Genomic DNA, 22,366 nt, shown 5'->3' with positions numbered 1-22,366 from the left:
AGGAAAGGCTGGCTGGGTCTGCTCTGAGGAGGTCTTAGAGCGCTTGCTGCCTCTCTCAGTGACAAAGTGGTGGTTGAAAATCATTTCCTGGGGAATGGTTGTGCGCTGCCAGCTCAGGTGGAGGTGGTGGAGTCACCATCCCTGGGTGTGTTTATAAAAGCCTGGAAGTGCCATGGTTTAGTTGAGGTGTTGGGGCTGGGGTGGACTCGATCATCCTGGAGGTGTCTTCCAACCCTGTGATTCTGTGAATTCTGTGGAAGTGCTCCTGACTTTCCAGGTCATTGTTGTTCCGATCAGTACAACTCCTTAGGCCAAATTAAATCATAGAAACGTGGAATTGTTTAGGTTGGAAAAGCCCTCTGAGGTCATCGAGTCCAACCATTCCCCAGCACTGCCAAGGCCACCACTGCCCCCCATCCCCAGGTGCCACATCCACACAGCGTTTAAATCCCTTTTTAAGTCCCTTTTAAGACCCACCACTGCTCTGGGCAGCTGTGCCAGGGCTGGACAACCCTTTCAGAGAAGAAATTTTCCCTGATGACCAATCTAATCACCTCTGATGTAACTTGAGGCCGTTCCTCCTCCTCTGTCCCTGTTCCCTGGGAGCAGATCCCAACCCCCGGCTATCCCAAATCCCCCCCGCTGTCCCCTCCTGTCAGGAGTTGTGCCGAGCCACAAGGTTCCCCCTGAGCTCCTTTTCTCCAGGCTCAGCCCCTTTCCCAGCTCCCTCAGCTTCTCCAGACCCTTCCCCAGCTCCTTTCCCTTCCCTGGACACGCTCCAGCCCCTCCATGGCTTTCTTCTTGTGAGGGGCCCAAAAACAGGGGGAGGGTTTGAGATGCACGTGATAGAGCCCAGGCTATCTGCCTTCCCCCGATCTACCCTTTCAGTAAGAACATAATTTAGATCCCATTTTGGCATCGATCCCCGTCTTTCCATTAATTGAAAAAGACTTTGGAGCAGACTCAGAACATGTCTCACTGCAGGAATGTTCATAACCATAACCAGAAAAAATTTAATTTGGTTCTGGCTACGGAGCAGGAACATCAAAGGTATCTCCTTTCCGAGGGGGAAGGTAAATGTTGCTGTGACAGCTCGTAGGCAACATCAAATTCCGTGTGAAACTTTGAATTTCCATAACATTTCTGGGTGCATTTCTGGCATGTCCATGCAAATAGCTGTAATTATTTTTTTTTTTTTTTTTCCCTTGGCCTGTTATCAATATGGTTATGCAGATAAAACAATTAGGCCCCATTTGTTCAGGCCTTCCATTCACTTCCCCCCGGGTCTCTGCAAAGCAGAATCAAATGAGAGCTGAATCTCGCTTTTTGTTCATTTTGCAAACCCAAAAATGCAGCCAGGGCAGTTCTGTAAACACAAACTTCAAATCCATTTAAAGGACCCGGCAATGTCACATCTGTTTTTTAAACAAGGCCTGAGCTGTGTTGGCAGTGCTGGTTTAAGAGTTGGACTTGTTGATCTCTGAGGGCTTTTCCAACCTCAACAATTCCGTGATTTTTCGAGTCCTGTATCTCTTCTGCCGTCATTTCAACAGAAATAACCGAAAGCTACCCTGAAGATTCTTGTGCCAGTCCCCTCTAGATGGGCTCCGAGATGCCAGGCCTGCCTCAGGCCTTTGATCTGGGATTCCAGGACTCTCTTGGAGCCAAATTCTCTGATTTTCAAGCTTTGCTTGATAGTAACTGAGCTAGGCTGGGCTGGAGAATTCCTGACAAAGGTTTTAATTGCCAAAACCTCTCACTGCTGCCTTAAATGGTGCTCGCTGTTCTGTGGCTTTATTATTCTAAACACAAACAGAGCTGGATCAGGTGAGCAGTAATTGAATTGTTAAGTGCTAATCTGCATATTAAAACCAGAATACCGCGTGGGACTTGCATTCTGCTGGTTTTGCACTGGCTGAAAGAGCCATTTCAGGCCCGTTTTAATCACTATTATTGTGCATTCTGGCTCGCCAGGACATGCCTAGATGGGAAATGGATTTAATTAGGGTGGCTCCCAAGAAGCCCATTAACCTAATGAGGCTTCACGGCTGGGGGCTGCTACTTAATAAGAATAATAATTGCCTTTGACTGGAATAGCTCAGGTGATGAACTGGTGCCCAGGTCTCCCTCTGCCTCGTGCTGCTGCTTTCTTTTCCTTTCTTCAGCTGTACCTCACAAGCTGTGAGAGATCTGTTTCACCAAACTTCGCCAACCTGGCTGCGGGAGGATGTGAAACACGGGGTAATTCGAGCGTGAGGCTTAGCAAAGCCAGGCCTAAGAAGGTTGGGAAGGGCGGTGTGTGAACCCCTGCCTCTCTGGGAGCAGGGAAAATGCCGTGGGGATGGTGCTGCAGTCCTCTCCCGCTTCCCAAGGGCTGTAGGAATATTTGGGCTACCTCTCCTCCCAATTAAAAACCAGATGGCACAACTTAATCTGAAAGGAATGATCAGAGAGGAGCGTGGGGGAGCAGAGGACAGCGTGAGCCTGAAAGAGGAGAGGGGTTATGCAAAGTGACGTCCAGAACCGTTTGAACTTTGCCTCTGTCACAATTTGAGTCGAGCCCAAGCTTCAGATCAAGTTCATGTTTAATGAAGTGCATAAAAGAGATCTGTGTGGGCCGCCGAGCACTTGTACAAACCCAGCCTGGAAAACACAGACAAACAAACTGGAGTGACCCTGCAGGGATAATAAAACATCCCCGTTCTCCCAGACTCCCTAAGGCTGCCTCAGGCTTTCCCAATTCCCTTGGAAACAGCCAGGGCGGCCTGGGCTCCAGGGATCCCCAAGTTCCCCTGTAGTGAGTGCGTTAATCCGGGTGTAATTCCACCCTAAGCCTTGGGAATGCTCCTGGGAAATGGCAGAGCAGGGCAGGCTCCTGTCCCTGTGCCAAGGGCACTCAGGATGAGGGATCTGTCCCTGCTCTTGTCCCTGTCCCTGGAGCACCTGGGATGGAGGAACTGTCCCTGTCCCTGTGCCTGGAGCACTCAGGATAGGGGATCTGTCCCTGTCCTTGTCCCTGTGCCTGGAGCACTTGGGATGGAGGAACTGTCCCTGTCCCTGTGCCCAGGGTGCTCAGGATGAGGGATCTGTCCCTGCTCCTGTCCCTGTGCCTGGAGCACTTGGGATGGAGGAACTGTCCCTGTCCTTATCCCTGTCCCTGGGACACTCAGGAGGGGGCTCTGTCCTTGTCACCCAGCAGGGGCTGCCTGAGCTCCTCCCAAAGCCTCTCCCCTCTCCCCTCTCCCACTGCCTTTCCCTGGAGCAGTGTTTCCCGGGAAGCTGCAGCCAGCCTGGGGATGCAGTGCTGGATCTCCTGGGCAGCAGCAAAGAGGGGATCGTGTTTCCAAAATGCTCTGGGAAGAACCCTGAGAGGGAGCAGGGATTGCAGGGAGCCTTTGGACTGTGTTACACCATCCTCCTTCCCAGCCCTTCCCTTTTATCCCTGCTCCAGCTTTCCTGGCACCTCACACTGCTTGTCTGGTTCTGCTTGTCGTGAACTGTTCTTTTTTTCACTTCCATCTGCTCGTATCCATTCCTTTTTGGTGGAAAGGGAATGGTTGAACCGTTAATGGGAGGCAGCTCAATCCAGAGTGTCCTCCTTTAAATTGTCTCGAACCAAGACACAAAATGAGGAGTTTGTATTCCCAACAGAGCTTTTCTTGGAATCCCAGAATGGTCTGGCTTGGAGGGGACCTTAAAAATCATTTATTTCCAAGTCCCTGCCGTGGGAAGGGGCAGCTCCCACAAGCTTCTGCCATGAGGTTTTTCAGAAATTCCCTTTTCTGCGGATCTGTGCTGGGCCGTGTGTTCATTTCAGCCCAAGCCAAGGCCACCACGCAGCATTCCACTCTTCCCCGCCCATCAGTAGGATTGACCTTACAGGGACACAGTTCCTGTGTGACCTCACAGAACTGTTAGTCCACAAAATAACTCTTCCTGTTAATATTAATTAAATAAAACACTGTTCAAGGTGGATTTCAGCAAGGTAAAAAGGATGTTTTACTCTTTTTAATGCTTTTACTTGACCCAGGGATGTGTTTGACTCTGTGGGACGCTTCATTCCTTGTTGGCTTTTTTTTTTCCCCCCTTTCTGAACCAGATTACAAGGATTCCAAGGAAAAGAATAAAATGGAAATCCTGTACATCCTGGTGCCGAGTGTCACCATTCCCCTGGCCATAGCCCTGCTCTTCTTCTTCATCTGCATCTGTCGCAACAACCAGAAATCCTCGTCCCCTCCAGTGCAGAGGCAGCCGAAACACGTCCGGGGGCAGAACGTGGAGATGTCCATGCTCAACGCCTACAAACCAAAGGTAAACCCAGAATTCTGCTCCCACACTCGCTGTCTCCACAGGCAGGGAGGGAAATGCTTCAAACAGCCCGGCTCTGGAATATTCAGGTGGTTTCCAGCCTGATTTATGCGATTTTTGGTGAGGGTTTTCTCAGCAGCAGCAGCATGAGGGTAATTCCTGTGTGTCCGTGTCCCTGGAGAAATAGCGGAGATTTTGTGGGATAAAGCAAAAACTTTCTGAAGCATCTCTAAAACACCTCATTTAAGCGAGAGAGTGATGCAGGTAAAGACGTGATTCAGCATTTCCTCAGGAGAGCTTTTCATGGCTCTGCTCAGTTCATCTGTCACCTTTCACTCAGCTGAAAATCACCTTTGGAAAGATCTGTTCCTTGAGGTTTCGGGCTTACCCATTCCCTCAGCTGAAGGCAGGAATGACCAAACGCAGCCTCAAAAGCTCCTGCTGCCGGCGTTTGGCTTCAGCACAGCCCCACGTTCAGGAAGCATTTTAAAAATCATTTTAAAGGTGATCGACCTCATGCTCCCGATTTCCTGGGATGTGCAGGCCTGGCTGCGTCACCCAGGGCAGGGCTGGAAGCGTCTCCTGCCATCCACAGGCACAGGAACGCCCTGGAAGAGCGTTTCCCTTGTGGTTCACGCCATGCCAAGGCTCTTGATCCTCGGGGGCCCCTTCCAACTCAGGATATTTGATGGTTCTTCAAGAACTCGATGGGCTTTGTTCCTTTGGAATTCAGTGGGCTTTGTTCTTTTCAAGAATTTTAGAGTGGAAAACCGGTGTCTCGATCCCACACGCACACACTGGCCTGGTGGATTTATCTTCATTTTCCTTGGAAATTCCCAATCCCAGCTTTCCTGTACAGCTTGGAGTAGTTTTAACTCAAGATGTTGGCAGTAGTAAAAAAAAAAAAAAATCAATAAATTTAGTGTCCAAATTGCATCTTGCATCCAACCTCCTGGAATATTTTGTTAAATTTGGGGTTGTTGCTCACTCCCTGTTCTGCTGGGAATTTGGGGTTCAATCCTGGCTAAATTGAAGGTAATGCTTTTATTGAGGATGCAATTCCCACCTTTCCAGCATAAGGAAGCAGAAATTCCTGGAAATGTTTGCAAATATTGACCGTTCTCTTCTCTTTCAATTTGCAAGCCGTGTGCTGCAAGAATATTTTTCATTTTATTTATGCTAATTCGGGATTTTCCCACTGGGAAAGCCGGCTCTCCCTGTCTCCAGTGTTTTGATTGCCTTTCAAACAATATTTTCGAGGAAAGGAAATGGAATCTTATTTTTAAAATTGATGTCAGCTTTGGGTGAAAGCCTCAAGCTCCCACTGAGGCAGTTGTTTGCTTGGATAAATAGGAATGTTAGCATTTCCTCCGGTTTTCAGGGATTTTTATTGCCTTCGAAAATATAATAAATTAAGGACATCTCATCCTGGAGCCGAAGCAGAGGTGGAAGGGGTGGGTTTCCCTCTCCCTTTCCCCGACCTGCTGCCTCTTGTGTGTTTTACACTTCCCTACGTTTTGGACACCCGCGTGTGACAAATGCTTGTCAAACAAAAGCTGAGCAGATTTACAACTGCTTCCCTCCAAATGAGCCCTTCCTGCCAAAACTTTATGACTTCATTTTCTTCCCCCAGTTTTCCACTCTGTTGGTTCAAACAGACGGACCCTGGCTCAGGTCAGACAGAGGTCATTTCACTTTCATTACTAAAATATAATTTACAATATGCCAGACCTAAACAAGTTTTAGCCTAAAGGATTTGGGTAATATAAACCATCTGTTCCCCAACAATATAGCTAATTTCCTGCCATCACCGTGCAGTCTACTGGGCTGCCTGCTTAAATGGCTTTATTACTATTATTATTATCATTATTAAGATTATTAATGCAGTGTTTGTCTAAAAGTCATAAGCGATCAATACAATTAGAATTAATTCAGGCTAAAACGGCTCTTTTCCACGATTATTTGAAATGTCAGGTTTTTTCCCCCCACACAGCCACTGGAAAGCTGGCCTTGCGTGATTTCGGGAATGCCAATGCCAATGTTTACACTAATTTACAGAACCTAGATCCCAAACTCATTAACCTTAAATTACTACCTGTGGATTTACTGAGGGCCCTAAATGAGTGGGGTTGGGTGTTCCGAGCACAAGTGGAAGTTGGGAATAACGCAGGTTCTTTATGGCCCAGGAGTGAATATCTGCACACCGAAGGGCCATAAACGTTTAAAAGGTTTGCCTTTCTCCTTGGAGAAACTCGCTGTCGGAGTTTCAGGATGGAACAGAAACAGTGGGAACAGAAACAGCCTCCGCTGTCCCTGGAAGGGTTAACAGCAAAGTCAGGGGAGAATTGGCTACAAGGACATGGTTTTTAAAACAAAATCTTTTTTTTCCTGCTAAAACTCCAGGCCCTGGCCCAGAAAACACATCAGCATGGACCTCTCAGGGCATGGGAATTGCCTCAATTCCTGAAATTAGTCACATTCAATTGGAAGTACAGAAATGCCCAAGGCCAAATGCCGAGATGCTGATGGTTCCTGCAGATATTTGGATCCAATGCTTGTTGTATCTGACCTTGTGGAGAGGGTGGAAAGGAATTCCTTTCATTACCCTTTGGAGCATGGGGATCCCGTTTGGATCCTGGTGTCCTGCTGGAACCCTGGGCATTGAGAATTCCAGAGTTCCTGTGCTGCCAGGCTCTGACCCCCCAGCAAACACTGCACTGACCTGAGCCCGTGGAACAGCTCCCAAAATGGAGTGACAGCACTGGGATTGTGGCTGTGGGGTTTGGACAGAAGTGTGTGACAGCACAGGGTGCAAAACTCAGAGCTGAAGGGTTTAGAATGCAGGAATAGAGATAAAGCAGGATGGAGGATTTAGGGCAGAGGCTGAGTCCTTCTTTTTCACCTTCTTCTCCATGGCTCTGGGTGGGATTTTGTAACTGGAGAGAAAAGTCCACATTGTGGGCTACAGGTGGTTGGTCATAGGGTTAAAAATAAAAATAATTTAGGTGTCATTTCATAATTGGACAGTTTGCGCTTAAAAGATCCTGTAAAGAGACAGAGCCATTTTTCACCTTGTTAGCCAGAACTCACAGGATTAATAAACACCTGAGTCCGAACACTAAGCATCTCTCATCCAATTAATCCCAGCTCTAACAGGAAAAAGAAGATAAAAAACCCCCAGCGTCCCTCGGGCTGTGCCTGGCACCAGTGGGATCACCGCTCCTGTGTCCATCTCCTCGCCTCCCACACATTTCACTTTAAAAAGGCTCGTTTCAGTCCTGACGTGTTCTTGGTGTTTCCCTCGCAGAGCAAAGCCAAGGAGCTGCCCCTCTCCGCCGTCCGCTTCATGGAGGAGCTGGGGGAGTGCGCTTTCGGGAAGATCTACAAGGGCCACCTCTACCTGCCGGGCATGGACCACGCCCAGCTGGTGGCCATCAAGACCCTCAAGGACTTCAACAACCCGCAGCAGTGGGCGGAATTCCAGCAGGAAGCGTCGCTGATGGCCGAGCTGCACCACCCCAACATCGTGTGCCTGCTGGGCGTGGTGACGCAGGAGCAGCCCGTGTGCCTGCTCTTCGAGTACACCAACCAGGGCGACTTGCACGAGTTCCTGGTCATGCGCTCGCCCCACTCCGACGTCGGCTGCAGCAGCGACGAGGACGGCACCGTCAAATCCAGCCTGGACCACGGCGACTTCCTGCACATCGCCGTGCAGATCGCGGCCGGCATGGAGTACCTGGCCGGACACTTCTTCGTCCACAAGGACCTGGCGGCCCGCAACATCCTGATCGGGGAGCAGCTCCACGTGAAGATCTCCGACCTGGGGCTCTCCAGGGAGATCTACTCGGCCGATTATTACAGGGTGCAGAACAAGTCGCTGCTGCCCATCCGCTGGATGCCCCCCGAGGCCATCATGTACGGCAAGTTCTCCTCCGACTCCGACATTTGGTCCTTCGGGGTGGTTTTGTGGGAAATATTCAGCTTCGGCCTCCAGCCCTATTACGGCTTCAGCAACCAGGAGGTGATCGAGATGATCCGGAAGCGCCAGCTGCTGCCGTGCTCCGAGGACTGTCCCCCCAGGATGTACAGCCTGATGACGGAGTGCTGGCACGACCTGCCCTCCCGCAGGCCGCGCTTCAAGGAGATCCACGCCCGCCTGCGCTCCTGGGAGGGCCTCTCCAGCCACACCAGCTCCACCACGCCCTCGGGGGGCAACGCCACCACGCAGACCACCTCGCTGAGCGCCAGCCCCGTCAGCAACCTCAGCAACCCCAGGTACCCCAACTACATGTTCCCGGCGCAGGGGATCCCGCAGGGGCAGCTGGCGGGGTTCATGGGGCCGCCCCTGGCTCAGAACCAGCGCTACATCCCCATCAACGGCTACCCCATCCCGCCGGGATACGCCGCCTTCCCCGCGCCCCACTACCCCCCGCAGGCTCCCCCCAGGGTGATCCAGCACTGTCCCCCTCCCAAGAGCCGCTCGCCCAGCAGCGCCAGCGGCTCCACCAGCACGGGCCACGTCACCAGCTTGCCGTCGTCGGGGTCCAACCAGGAAGCCAACATTCCCTTGCTGTCCCACGTGGCCATTCCCAGCCACCCGGCGGGCATGGGGATGGCGGTGTTCGGCGGGAAAACTCAAAAACCCTACAAAATTGACTCCAAGCAGTCGTCCCTGCTGGGGGACTCCAGCGTGCACGGACCCAACGACTCGGTGATTTCGGCGGAGCTGTAAATAGGCGAGGCTTTTGTACATAGAGCTCTTGGGGCGCGGACTCGGGAAGGGGCAGGAGAGAGAGGGGGTTTTTTTGTGGGTTTTTTTTGTTTGTTTGTTTGTTTTCTATTCGAATATTTTATTAAAGGAATATTTTATTAAAGGTCCTTTTCTGATTGTTGGACAGACATTGCAGCAAAAGTGTCTTCTGTGAAGTTTCACTGCTCGCCAGGATGGGCAGGCACAGCCGGACAGATCCTCGTGGTGGGAATCCTCAGCCTGGGCCACGTTCCTCCAAGTGCCGCCGACAATTCAAAGATGGGAAGAGGGAACTTGAGTTTGGTTTTTCTTTTTTAAAATATAAAAAACATTTTATCCGACGCTTTTTCACAGCTTTTTAAACCTCCGGCGTGGCTTAAATCATGGGAACTTTTTTTTTTTAATACTGAAAACAATGTTTTAATATTTGTCTCTTATTTTAGGAGATGCAAAGATTTGGAGATCTGGGTGTGCAATTTCAGTGCCAACAGGGAAAATATTTGTAAATGTTGCAGTCGAGGATCGTGTTTCAAACATGTGATCTGAGAGCTGAATCAATCACTTCAGGTGGGATTTTGGTCTTTGGTTTAGCTGGGAGTCTGAGCTCAGATTCAGACCAAAAAATGTCATTTACGTGACAGCACAAATGCTGGAGTTATCAGCTTGCAGTCTACAAACCTCATCATGCTGCTGGCTGCTAAGGGCAGCTTGACTTCTTAAGGAATTGCCTTAAAGGAAATGAAATTAAAGGGCTTTAATTTCAGAACCTGAATCAGCTTCTTCAAAGATAACATTTGATGATCTAGTCGCTCAAGCAGGAATTTTATATCCTTTTGTTGCTATGCAACTGTGTAATGGAAAAGCGCCAGGCCACAATTTTATAGGTGACAATCAGTTTTCCCAGGAATATTTATTGTGCCATTTCAGTGACTCTGACTCCAGTAACCCTGGAAAAAAGGGGGACCCATGTTCCATCAGGCAGCAAATCCATCGATAGCAATTGTGTCTAATAATGTGAATTAGTGCTGATTTTCCACTTAGAAATGCACCGTTTGTGTCATTAAAAAAACCCATTCAGGTAGAACCAATCAAGATTCTTCATTTGAAACCACTTTAACGAGTTACACACGCGCTGTGTACGGTACGTTTTCCACAGACTTTTTTTTTTTTTTTTTTTTTTTGGTACTGAATAATATTTTTATTGTCCTCAAAACCAACCTTTTTTTTTTTTTGCTCAGTCAACAATGTTGTATAATAGGACTTTATTTTTTATCTTTTTTTGCACAAAAGTGTGATGATGTTTTTGTACAGCAGAAGTGAAAATACATCTCTGCGTTTTATATCTTGGGCTGTTTCTTTTGATTCTTACCCTTGATGTAGATGTTCCTGAAATATATTATGGTGATACTCAGCCACTACCTTATACAAATATCTTTCTTTGTTTTCACTGCATGCGTTTAATCACTGTATTACTTGATGATTGAGTTATTAATTGAGGGCATTTCAATTAGGCAAGCATGGGGAAAAAAAAAATGTAATAACAAAGGCTATTTTATAATTGAGATAACGTGCATTTTTGTATTTCACGTGCCAGAGATGATATTAAACACTGATTATTTTATGCTGCTGTTTATTAAAACATTGTTTTACCACGAACACCTCGGCATTTCCTCCATCCCGAAGGACGTGGAAGCATCTCCCTCCCCTGGCTCCCAGTCACCGGGGAAGCTGAGCTGGTACCAGCCAGGCGTCCTTGGCTTCCATCAGGAAATAGGAATAACCTAATCCTTAGGGAGCAGCGGTGGGATCGTAAAATAATCTCTCACACACGTTGTGGGTTTATGTTCAAACCGCTCACGGCTCGGTTTGAGGTTTTCCCTTTGTTTCAAAGCCGGGTCCTTGAGGTTTAAAGTATTTTTAGATATGAACCAGCTCTGAACAGCACGCCTGGAAAGCCTTGGGAAGACCTCTCCATGCCCTCCCTCCCTCTCAGCGGGGAAAATCTGGGAATTCTGAGGCTGGAATCACGGCCTGGCTCACACCTGATGCGCAGGGAGGTAACACAGCGAGGCAGGAGCTCCTCAGGGAGGGATGAGAGGGGAAAACCTAAAGGAACCGATGAGGTAATGTGGAAAATAAACGCTGCCAGAAATCAGGGAGTTGCTCCTCAGGTGGGAACGCAGGCATGGGATGAAAGCTGGGTTTGTGGCAGCAAACAGAGGCAGAGGGAATATCCCAGATGCTAAATCATCATCCCTTCCTTCTTCAAGGGGAGAGCGCAGCCAAGGCTGTTGGAAATGCAACGGTCTTGGCTGGGTTGAGGAGCTCTGGAGGATTGGGAATAAACCCTGGATAAACAGTGTTTACTGAGCCTTCAGTCTGGACAATCTCATCCCCTCCGGGCTGGTTGTGTTGCTGTGAAAGAGAATAAATATTTGCTGATTTGAAGGCCACTGAGGCAGAGCCTGAAATGGGGATTTGGGTCCTTTGTTCCCACAGAGGAGCGACTGGGCTGGAATTCTGCGTTCTCTGGAAATGGGGGCTGGAAAGAACCCAACAGGATGTGTTGGTTCAGGAATGGTCAGGAGGGAATCCGTGCCTTGCTTTGCAGGAGCGAGGATTTCCAGGAAGTCTTGGAAATCCCCGATCCCATTTCCTTGTCCCGCGGTCTGCGTCCACCAGAAACATCCCCCCAGCTCCCACCCCTCCTGCCAGGAGGGGAACGCTCCAAGCACAAACTCCTGCCGGATCCAAGGCTCTGGAATGTATGCTTACCTCCCACATCCACTGGCTCTGCACACTCAGCAGCAGGAATTTGGCTTTTGGGCAGGATTCAGCCTCCTCGGGGTGTCTGAGCTTTGGCTTTGGCTTTGCCTGCTCCAAACGGGGCTGAGCGTCCAAAGGAGAGGGTTTGGCTTGGGAGGGACCTTAAATCCCACCCCATTCCATGGGCAGGACACGACTTCCACCATCCCAGGGTGCCCCCAGCCCCGTCCAGCCTGGCCTTGGACACTTCCAGGGATCCAGGGGCAGCCACAGCTTCTCTGGGAATTCCATCCCAGCCCCTCCCCACCCTCACAGGGAACATTTCCTTCCCAAAATCCCGTTTGATCTGAGGGATTTGATGGTGCAGCCCAGGTGGTTCTGGTGTGAGCGCAGGGGTTACAAAGCAGAGTCCTGAGCCAGCAAAAAAAGAGACATCTGAACACAGTCGCTCTAAAGAACATTTTTGCATGAAAAAACCCCAAAAAAGCCAATTGCTCATTTGCAGAAAAATATGGCAGCGTCTTTCTTGCGTGTCACAGTATTTTAACCAGGGTTCCTTTACGAATTCACGGTCCTGTGGAACGAGCAGCTGGTTCTGCTGCAGAACATCCACGGAAAAACCCAGGAAAATTCCCTTTCCGTGGGCCTGGAGCCTCTCAAAGATGCAATATCCGTGGAATCCAAGCAGCAATTTTTACCTTGCTGTCTTTCATAGGAGCACAGAGAATATCGGCCCCGAGCTGGTCACTCTCCAGCCCATCCTGTTCCTGCCTGTTTGATCTCCCCCAGATTAAAGCTCAGCCCACTGCAGGACAGTTTATACGGCTGAGGTAATAGAAAATGATTAAAAACAGAGAGAGACGCAATAGTGGGGCTGCACATCAAAAGCTCTTCTAGACAAAGGAGGGAAAGTTGACTCGAAACTGGAATTATTGGAAGCATCTGTGGTGTCCTTTATTTCCCATTTAACAGTGCAACACGTTTGGGAACGGTGTTGGGCTGGTTCTGGGCCTTAATTTGCTGGGTTTTACCCTAAACCCTGTGGTTTATCTGCTCCTGCAGAGGGAACAGCAGCTCTTGGTAAATGAATTTTGACCTTGAGGAGACACAAAGGAAGATTCTGCAGCGCTGCAACCTTCAGCTGAGTGGAGAATTTGGATTACTTTCATGGAATTTAAAAGCAGAAATCTCTGTTAGATTTATTTGGGTTACTTTCATGGAATTTAAAAGTAGAAATCTCTGTTAGATTTATTTGGGTTGCTTTTATGGAATTTAAAAGCAGAAATCTCTGTTAGATTTGTAGGGGACACATGGGATTCTAAGCCATGAGTGGTGCTGGGAGGAGCAGGATCTGCATCTGGTGGAGCTGTGGGGAATTATCTGTGGAAATCTGGTGGGTTTGTGGGGTATTTCCAGAGTTTATCAGAAATCCAAGGACATTTTGGAGCAGCAAGGATAACAATGATCCCCAATCCCCCTCCATGAGCGATGGGCCCATCCCAGGCTGGGGAAGGCAGAGCCGTGGGATGAGTCCCCACGGGAGGAGCTGGAAGTGCTGGGATTTGGATTCCCAGCACAGCTGAGTGTGGGGCAGCCCCTGGCTCCCAGGGAATGGGCAGAACATCCCATCCACGGAAAAATACCCTCAGCTGCTTTTGCTCACAAATTGCTGCACCTGGGGTGGGGCAATCCCGGCACAAAGGGGTGGAGAGGAGCCCAGGGAGGAGGATGGGGGTTAAGATCTGCCCATCTGTGCTGGGATCCAGAACCTCCCGAGGTGCTCTCCCAGTCTGGGCAGCAGGAGAGGGGGAATTCTGCCCCACCCAGGTGAGACCCCACCTGCAGAGCTGCTCCAGCCCTGGGCTCCAACAGCAGCAGGAGCTGGAGCTGCTGGAGAGAGTCCAGAGGAGATCCCGGAGCTGTTCCAGGGCTGGAGCCCCTCTGGAGCCGGGCTGGGAGAGCTGGGGGTGCTCCCCTGGAGAGGAGAAGGATCCAGGGAGAGCTCCGAGCCCCTGGCAGGGCCTAAAGGGGCTCCAGGAGAGCTGGAGAGGGGCTGGGGACAGGGGATGGAGGGACAGCACACAGGGAACGGCTTCAATGCTGAATTCCAGGTTCCTGCTGTGATGACCATCCCACAAATCCAAACCTAAACCTTTGCTGCTCCACCTCTGCTCTCATTCTGCTTTTCCATACATTTGGAAAACTCCTCTGCCTCGGAAAACACCTGTGCCAAGGCTTTAAGGATATTGCTGGACAAGGAGGAGAGGGAAATGGAATCACTGGGTTTTTGACGTGACTCCACGCAGTGATGCTGCCCTGTCCCTGTGAAACGGGACATTCCCTCTTCTCCCAGCTGCTTGTGGAGCTGGATCATCCCAGGAACTCCCAGGAGGAGTTCAGGCTGCTCAGAGGGGAGCAGGTCCCAGAGGGAGCAGGAAAAGCCCTGTGAGATGCTGAAGGAACCTCCCTCGTCCCAGCTGGAAAACTCTGCATGTGTGTGTCCTGTGTGCTGGAGTATGAGGGGTCAGATCCAGGGAAACCAACTCGGGAGGGCAGGATAAATAAAAATGGTCTGGATGCTATTTTGTGTCCATTTTGTGCCCATTTTGATTCCACCTTGGGTGTTTCCCTGCCCAGGCTCTTGTCCTGCCCAAGGTGGATCCTAAAGGCATTTCAATAAATCCCAACTTTATTCTCCAGCTCTGTCCAGTCTCTGTTCCAGCTCAGCCCTCCCAAGGCATCAAGGTCCCTCCTGAGCTCCTCTCCTCCAGGCTGAGCTGGAACCTCAGAGAGGAATTTGTGAATCCCTGAAGAATCAGAGCAGAGGAAAACGGGGTAGGAAAGAGCCAAGGGAATAAGAAATCCTGGGAATAACAGACCCTGGGTCACCTGGGTGGTGTTGCCGTGACTCCCTCCAGGATAAGAACCATGAGGCTCCTCCCAGGTAGGATTTGCTCCATGTTTCTGTTCATTTTATCAGGGAATTTGTCATCAGCATTTGCTGAAACACAACAGGGAGCTGCGGAGCTGTTGTTCCAGCCTGGCCATTAAATGTCCAAAATCTCGGGTAAAGCGAGACATTTTAACAGTTCCTGCCAGGAGAGGTTTACTCTGCGTGGAAAAATCGGAATTTATCTGGGAAACCAGGCAAGCACCCCAGAGGCAGAAAGTTTGAGTTGTTTAAAAGTCCAAGATATGCATGGAGAACAACGTGCAGTGCCTGGTGACAAAGCTGCTTTATCTCGGAGTTGCTGGATGCTTTCCCCTCTTTGGGAAGCCACGGGCTGATTTCCTCAGCAGCTCTGAGAAACGGGAAGAAAATTAAGAAAATTAACATTTCACTTGTGGCCAGGTGAGGAAACAGACAGAGATTTGTTGTCTTCTCTGGCGGAAAATATTCAGATTTCTTTTCTGCGGCGGCTCTGAGTGGTAAAATCCAAATTGCTGAGCTGGGATGAGCAGGATCTGGGGCTGCTCCCTTTGGGGACAGGAATCATCCCCGTTCCCTCCGGCATCCCTGGCGGATCCAGGGAGAGCAGATGATGACAGGAGTGGCTGGGCTGGAGCTGTGGCCAGGAGGAATTTCCAGATCCACCGGGGAAGGGTTTCCTTTGATCCCTGGGATTTACACTCCGTTATCTGCTCCCGAGGCCAGGCCCCACCAGCTCCCTGCACTTCAAAAACGGCTCGAAGGCAGCTGATAACTTCACTTCTAAGTTTCGTGGCCTCTCCTATTGTCAGCCTCCATCAGGAGCGTGGGGATGATCTTTAAGATCAGTGATAAAGTGTTTTTATTTTGTTATTTACTGTCCTCTGGTTTTGTTGGGTTTTAGGAAGCATTAATCCAGTTTTTTTGTTTGTTTGTTTGTTTGTTTGTTTGTGTTTTTTGGTGGCCTTTCTTTCTGACCTCATTGCCACCAGGTGAAATGATCCTCTCCCCTCCTGAGGATATCCCTCCACCTCCACCGGGGTTTTTCCAAACAACTTCATTTTAATGACGAGTTAACCAATTTGTGGGGTCGTGTGTGTGGCTCCTGGCTCCTTCCTGGGAATTAGAACAGAAGGAGGGGAAATCAAAGCAGCGAGAAGATGGTGGCCAGGCCCAAAGGAGGAGCTTGCTGTGATTGCTGTGGGCACAAAGCAGGCAGTGCAGCCCATTAGAGTTGTGTAATTTTGTACTAATTGAGAAGGAAATCGGGGCTTTGAGGGTTTGTGGAGCCTCAGGCGTTCTGGGTTCCTCAGGGGATGACTTCAAGTACATTGGCAGAAAATACAGCAAACAGGCAGAGCAGAAAGGGGGGGGGAAACAAAATAACTTTATTTAGGGGAATGGTTTTGCAGTGTGTTTGAAAGAGTCTGCACCCAGAAGGTAACAGTGTTCTTTTTAAAAATTATTAGTTATTAATAAATACGATTGCTTAAAAATTATTTAAAATATTTTAAGGGAACAAAATCAACACATCATCATTCATAAATCAATGCTAAGAGTCGCTCAGACTTCCCAAACCATCCTAAAACCTGCTGAGCCTGTGACTTTCAATGTTGAGTTGATTGCAATGAACAAGGAGCTGAGTTTGGGAAGCAGAAGTTGTGGTGAGGAATCAGATCCAGGGTCCTGGAGGTCAGGGCTGAGGTAAAACAGGGATTTGGGAAGAGCTGGTGTTTTCTCCCTGACACCACAGCTGGGTTCTCCAGCCCAGCACAAATCCAAAAATACCAGCTGGATTTCAAGGGAATAAAGAGAAAACAAAACCCTGTCCGTCAAAACCCCTCATCCAAGAGTCTCCTCCTGCTCAGCTGTTTCTGAGGAATGGAGGAAAGGAGGAAAAAACCTTTTTTTTTCCCCCCCAAAGAGAGGTCCCTAAAATTCCCCCACCTCCAGAGATGCCCATTTCTGCCATTCCTTCCCTGAAATCCTGCAGCAAGGAATTCTCCTCCCTGGGATTCCCAGCCGTGAATCCTCTTCTCCAAGCTTTTTAAAGGATGGGTGTGGGCTGAGGGACCCCAGAGCTGCTGTTTTACAGGGATCAGCTGCCAGAAGAGATGTCCTGGAGGGAAAACTGGTGACAGAACTCCATTTGCTCAGCAGGTGACAACAGGAGGGAGCAGGGAGGGATCCCAGTTTTTTTGTTCCACAAAATGTCCGGAGTCTGGGGATGTTGCGAGCGTGGGGAGGTGCTGGAATGGTTTTCCCAGAAGTTCTGTGGCTGCCCCACCCCTGGCAGTGTCCAGGGCCGGGTTGGACAGGGCTTGGAGCAGCCTGGGGCAGTGGGAGGTGTCCCTGCCACGGCAGGGGTGGCACTGGGTGGGATTTAAAGTCCCTCCCAACCCGGGATTTTATGATTTTTTTCCTGAGAAAATTCAAGAAGGATTTTCGAGAGCTGTGCCTCTGCCTTGGCCCGCAGGGAATGTTCTTCACGTTCATCTTTCCTGCAACTTTTATTTCGGTCGTGGGAGGAAGCAGTCCCCGAATTTTGTGGCATCCTCTGCCAGGAAAGGAGGAAGTTCCTCCTGTGTGACAAAGCCAGCACAGCTCCACTGAACAGAATTGATTCATGCCAGTGGGACTGGGATGAGAAATCCTTTAAAAACCCCTCTGGGATGGGGAAGGGCTGTGATTCCTCACTGAAGCATCACCAGCCACTTTAAAGCTGCCTCGGGCTGTGCCAGGGGACAAATCCCAACAAAACCTCTGCTCCCGCTGCCACCGTTTCAGAAAGCCCAGCCTGACTCCAGGGGGTTTGGAGTGGGCCAAAGAGAGCAGCGATTTTCTTTTCCCTGTCAGTGAATATCCCCAATTATTTCGTTTCTTACGGAGACATTTGGCAGCAGCTCCCTCCCCAGCCCCCGCCAGCAGCTCTTGTTCCCAAATGAAACAAGATCTTGGCCCGGCAGGAGCAGCGAATTCGTCATCGTTGGGCCCGGCGATATTTTCATTTGCCCTAATCAATGACATTTATTTCAGGAAATACATGTTCCAAGGGCATTTGTAATATTAATAAACAGCACAGGGAAAGCGGGGAATTCTCTCAGAGGAAAACAAAACCCCCCCGGGTCGTTTTTATGGCGCATTCCTTTTTGTGTGCGTGGCATCGCCCTCGAAACGTCCTCGAAATTAATATTCTTGAGATTAATATTCTTGAAATTAACTTTCAGTCGAGCCAACGGAGTCAGATTCCTTGTCCTGGTTCAGCTGCCTTTGGTTCCCTCTGGAATCTGCTGACCATTTTCTTAAGGACGAGGAGTTCTCAGCCCTGGTGAAACCCAAGAGCAGCGGATTCCTGACCCAGGCTATTTCCAGGCTGGGAACAGGGGATGTGCCTGGGACATGGAGGATGAAATCTTGGCCCTGCTGGAGTTGAGCTCTGTTTCCCGCTGGTGAAATCGGGATTTCAGCGCAGGATTTTTCCTCAGGTGGAGAATCAGTTGCAAACCCCAAATATCTCCAGTCTGTCCTCGAAGCCCGGCGGGTCTCGCGTGTTTTTGAGGCGCAGGTGCAACTTCCAGGGTTTCATCCCAGCTTCCAAGCGTGGAAAGGAAGGAGATTGAAGGTCTGCACTGGAATTGTTTCCTTACACAGTTTTCATTTTGCAGGGCAGGTTGGGAGGACATCAGAGAGAGCCAAATGCTGATCAGGGAGCTCAGGAGACCACGGCTGTTCCTGACTGGAGTCTTCCTCTCGCTGTGCCCTCCCGAAGGATGAGGATCCCAGAGCTCAGCCGGGGCCTGACCCAAGGCTTCGCTCTGTGAAAAACAGAGTTGGCCCCAAAACGTTTTGTTTTCACTTCAATCCAGGGTTTTTAAGGGAGCAGGAGTGACGAGGAGGAGGGATCCTGGATGGTCCCGGTTGTCCCCGTGGGGATGAATTCCCAGCGGGTTTGTGGGAAAAATCTTTGATTTCCCTCCTTCCCTGCTGAAGGAACGTTCTGGATCCTGGGCTGCCTCAGGAATGTTCTCAGTGGGACTGAGGAGGGCGGTGGGAGCTCCCGGGGGGCTGATCCGGGTGCGATGGGACAATCCAGCGTGGCTCCTGTCAGAAAGGAGATTCCCGGAATCCCAGACTGGTTTGGGTTGGGAGGAACCTGAAATCCCAGCCAGTGCCAGCCCTGCCATGGCAGGGACACCTCCCACTGTCCCAGGCTGCTCCAGCCTGGCCTTGGGCACTGCCAGGGATCCAGGAGCAGCCACAGCTGCTCTGGGAATCCCAGCCCAGTCCCTCCCCACCCTCCCAGCCAGGAATTCCTTCCCCAGATCCCACCTCAATCCCACCTCTTCCCATTTAAAGCCATTCCCCCTTTTCCTGTCACTCTCCCTGTGTTAAAACATCTCCCCCCTCTTTAAATTCCCTTCCAAAGACTGGAAGGGGCTCTGAGGTTTCCCTGGAACTTTCTCCTCCCTGGGGTTCTCCAGCCTGGAGAAGTTCCCAAGCAGGGCTCCTCTATTTAATTTTTTGGGTTTTTTTTTGGGGTGGCTGATCAGTTCCCAGCAGGATCAGGTGGAGCCTGGGGAGGGATGGGAACGTGTGGATAAAACCAGGGGGGATTTGGGGTCACCCCAGCTCCTTCAGGCTGCCATGGAGCTGGGAATTGCGTTTCCTCGGGCTGCGCTTCCCCTCTTTGGGTTTAGTGAAAGGTAACAGGGGGATGGAGCGAATCCAGGGCAGGATCCAGCCGGGATGGGACAAAGGAACCAAGGCGAAACGGAAAATTCCCTCATTTATTTCCAGCGTTTGTGCAGCCACTTCCAAAGCCAGGCAAAGAGCTCCTGCGGAAAACGCCGAGCGGATCTCGCAAAACTCGACCTCGTGGCAAAAAAATGTCCTCCCTCGGCTCTGCTCGGGCTCGTGAATGATCTTAAACAGAATTTTATTTTCCTTGGAGAGGGAGGGAAGGGCAGAATATTAAAATAATCTTTGTGCTTTTCACAGCAGTAATGAACAGGCAGAGCCTTGTGGAAGTGCTTTTCCTTGGGCTTGGGGAGCTCGGCGCAGCCTTTTCTTTCTGCTCTTAATGATGCTCATATTTAAATTACTTAATTTTTTTTTTATTATTTAAAATGATGATTATAATAATTAGCAATTTTAGCATTATACAATAATTAATGTTATGATGATAAATGGTATTTATAATAAGTAATAATTGGTCAAAAGTATTTGCTTTTAAATTGTTTCATCATTAAATTAATACCAAATTATTATATAATAAATATATTATTATTCAGGGGTTTAGAGCACCCTCACTGCTTGCTATCTTTAGGGAAAGTTTCACAAGAGCCTGTGTTAACCCATAAATTCCGTAGTGGCCAGAAACTCTTCTTTTTTTTTTTTTGTTTTGTTTTTCCCAGCTGAGGATGTGATAAAAAGTTCTTGAATTTTACTCCTGGATTCTCCTGTGGTTTAGCAAGCATGGGAAAAAAAAAATAAAATTAAAAACCCCAGGGGATTTGCCAAGCCAGGACGCTGCCCGGGGTCTCAGAGGGCGCTGGGGTTTCCCTCCTTGTTTTTCTTAACTCTGGAACTGTTAAAAAAAAATCCCTTTTCCCTCGGGATCCTGTTTGTTTTCCACACCAGTTAGGAAGGAAGGCACCATTCCACCGTTATTCCACCGTTATTCCACCATTCCTCCACCGTTCCTCCCACCATTCCTCCCACCATTCCTCCACCATTCCTCCCACCATCTCCCCATTCCATTGGGGCTGAGGACAGCCAGCCCTGAGGTGGAACTCGGGGTGTTTTTCCCCCTCTCCCAGAACACAGAGTTCATTTTCCTTTGCTCGTGTCCTTCCCTGAACCCCTTTGTCCCACGCCTCCGGTGATTGTTTCCCGAGCATCCTCTGGGATGTCCCTGGTTGTGCCCGGGGATCCTGGGGCTGGCTTCCCCCTCCCCTGGCACGGATTTATTTTCTCTCCCCCCTCTCAATTCGCAAGACCGGAGAGGAAATCGCGACTTTCGGGACTTTTGGGAGGGAGAGGAGCCGGAGAACGGGAACATCTCGGAGCCACCTGGCGGCAGCAGATCCTGGGATTTGGGGAGGTTTTTAGGAGATTCCTGCTCGCCTTTGAACCGCAGATGGATCAAAGGCAGCTTCAGCACTGGCTGAAGGTTCAAACACGGGGTTGCCTCGTGGGTTTTGGGGTTTTTGGGGGGGTTTTTTGTGCTGTTGTATTTTATTTATTTGTTTTGGTTTTTTCCCTCAACTGCAAACAGCTCCCCAAACTGTTCCAAAGCTCGCAGCCTGCTCGGAAATCCTGGCAGGGGATGAGAGAGCAGAGAGGCCAAGAAATCTGCTGACAGCAGAGCAGCAGCAGCAATCCTCATCTCAGGAGCGCAGGAAGGAAAACGTTCGTACTCAAACGCGTTTTCCTCGGGAAACAAGGTTCCAAAATTCAATTACTGCTGGGAGAGAGGTTGGAAATCCGGCTGGGTTCGGTGTAAAACACTTCACGTCCCCGAGAGCGCTGTGCCCCCGTGGAATTTTCACATCTTCGCTAATTACAGCGGCACCGACTCGGATTTTAATTAGAGCCAACCTCCGGGGATGAGGGGTTTGTCCCGGTGCAAGGAGCAGGCTGTTGCACATCTTCCCCAGGGTCTGTTAAAGGAACGAGGAGGAAACGTGGGGGATGTGGCAGGAATTGTCACCTGCTGAGCTTTCAGCATCACGGGACTGGGAGTGCGGTGGGTCGGGAATCAGACCGGGAATTTGGGGTTTGGTGGTGAGGGGCAGAAATGGGACTGAAAAGCACAATTCCAGAGAGCTCCTTGAGCACATGGAAGGGCCTGGTGATGCCTTCAGCTTTATCTTTGCTGTGTTCCACGGTCTGTGCTGCCCAGGTGCAGCTCTGAGCTCACACTCAGCGTCACTCAGCTCTCTGCAGACAGCAGCCACACAAAACAAATCCTGTTCCTGCTGCACTCCAAGGACAACTTCCATCCCCAAAGCACAAACAAGGGTGGCTGAGGGAGGAACGAGAGGGATGGGAGCTCATAGCCTGGAGCTGGGATGGGACAATTAAACACCAATGTGCAAATGGACCAAAACTTATCAAAGTGTGAGACCTCGTGACCATTTGTCCATTTTGTGTCCATTTTGGGTCCACCTTGGCTGTTTCCCTGCCCAGGCTCTTGTCCTGCCCAAGGTGGATCCTAAAGGCATTTCAATAAATCCCTACTTTATTCTCCAGCTCTGTCCACTCCCTGTTCCAGCTCAGCCTTCCCAAGGCATCACTGGAGGGACAGGATAAGAGGAATGATTCCCACTGCCAGAGGGAAGGACTGGATGGGATTTTGGAAGGAATTCCTGTCTGAGGGTGGCATCCCCTGGCACAGGGCGCCCAGAGCAGCTGTGGCTGCCCCTGGATCCCTGGCAGTGCCCAAGGCCAGGCTGGATTGTCCCTTTTCCCTCTGGGATGTCACAGCCGCTGTCAGCCCCCGGATCACCTCCCCGCGCTCCCTGACCCCACGGAAGTTTGGGAAGCACATCCAGGTGGGATTTGCGGTGGAAGAGCCCCGCAGCTGCAGGGTTTGATCGCATGTTCGAAGC

The 22,366-nt window shown here is 50.1% G+C and overlaps 1 protein-coding gene and 1 long non-coding RNA gene across 5 annotated transcripts in view; both read left to right on the top strand.

Annotated features, from left to right (window-relative positions):
- Positions 1–9,101, top strand: part of ROR1 (receptor tyrosine kinase like orphan receptor 1) — a 155,937-nt gene extending 146,836 nt beyond the window's left edge. The window contains exons 8-9 of the mRNA XM_040073515.2: positions 4,100–4,311; positions 7,616–9,101. Coding sequence (XP_039929449.1) covers positions 4,100–4,311; positions 7,616–9,040 — 1,637 coding nt within the window. The 3' untranslated portion in view covers positions 9,041–9,101. The remainder of the gene's footprint in view (positions 1–4,099; positions 4,312–7,615) is intronic.
- A 4,428-nt stretch (positions 9,102–13,529) lies between these two features.
- Positions 13,530–20,986, top strand: LOC120756889 (uncharacterized). 4 transcript variants are annotated; one of them, XR_005702283.2, is made up of 5 exons: positions 13,530–13,651; positions 13,936–14,768; positions 16,849–16,913; positions 17,230–18,238; positions 18,419–20,986. It is a non-coding gene; the product is annotated as an uncharacterized LOC120756889 (long non-coding RNA). The 4 variants fall into 4 exon arrangements; XR_005702282.2 differs by having other exon boundaries at positions 17,230–18,318; XR_009208145.1 differs by lacking the exon at positions 17,230–18,238.
- Positions 20,987–22,366: the final 1,380 nt, after the last annotated feature.

Source organism: Hirundo rustica, chromosome 9, assembly GCF_015227805.2.
Source record: "Hirundo rustica isolate bHirRus1 chromosome 9, bHirRus1.pri.v3, whole genome shotgun sequence".
Taxonomy (NCBI): domain Eukaryota; kingdom Metazoa; phylum Chordata; class Aves; order Passeriformes; family Hirundinidae; genus Hirundo; species Hirundo rustica.
This window is presented reverse-complemented; position numbering and strand designations above follow the sequence as displayed.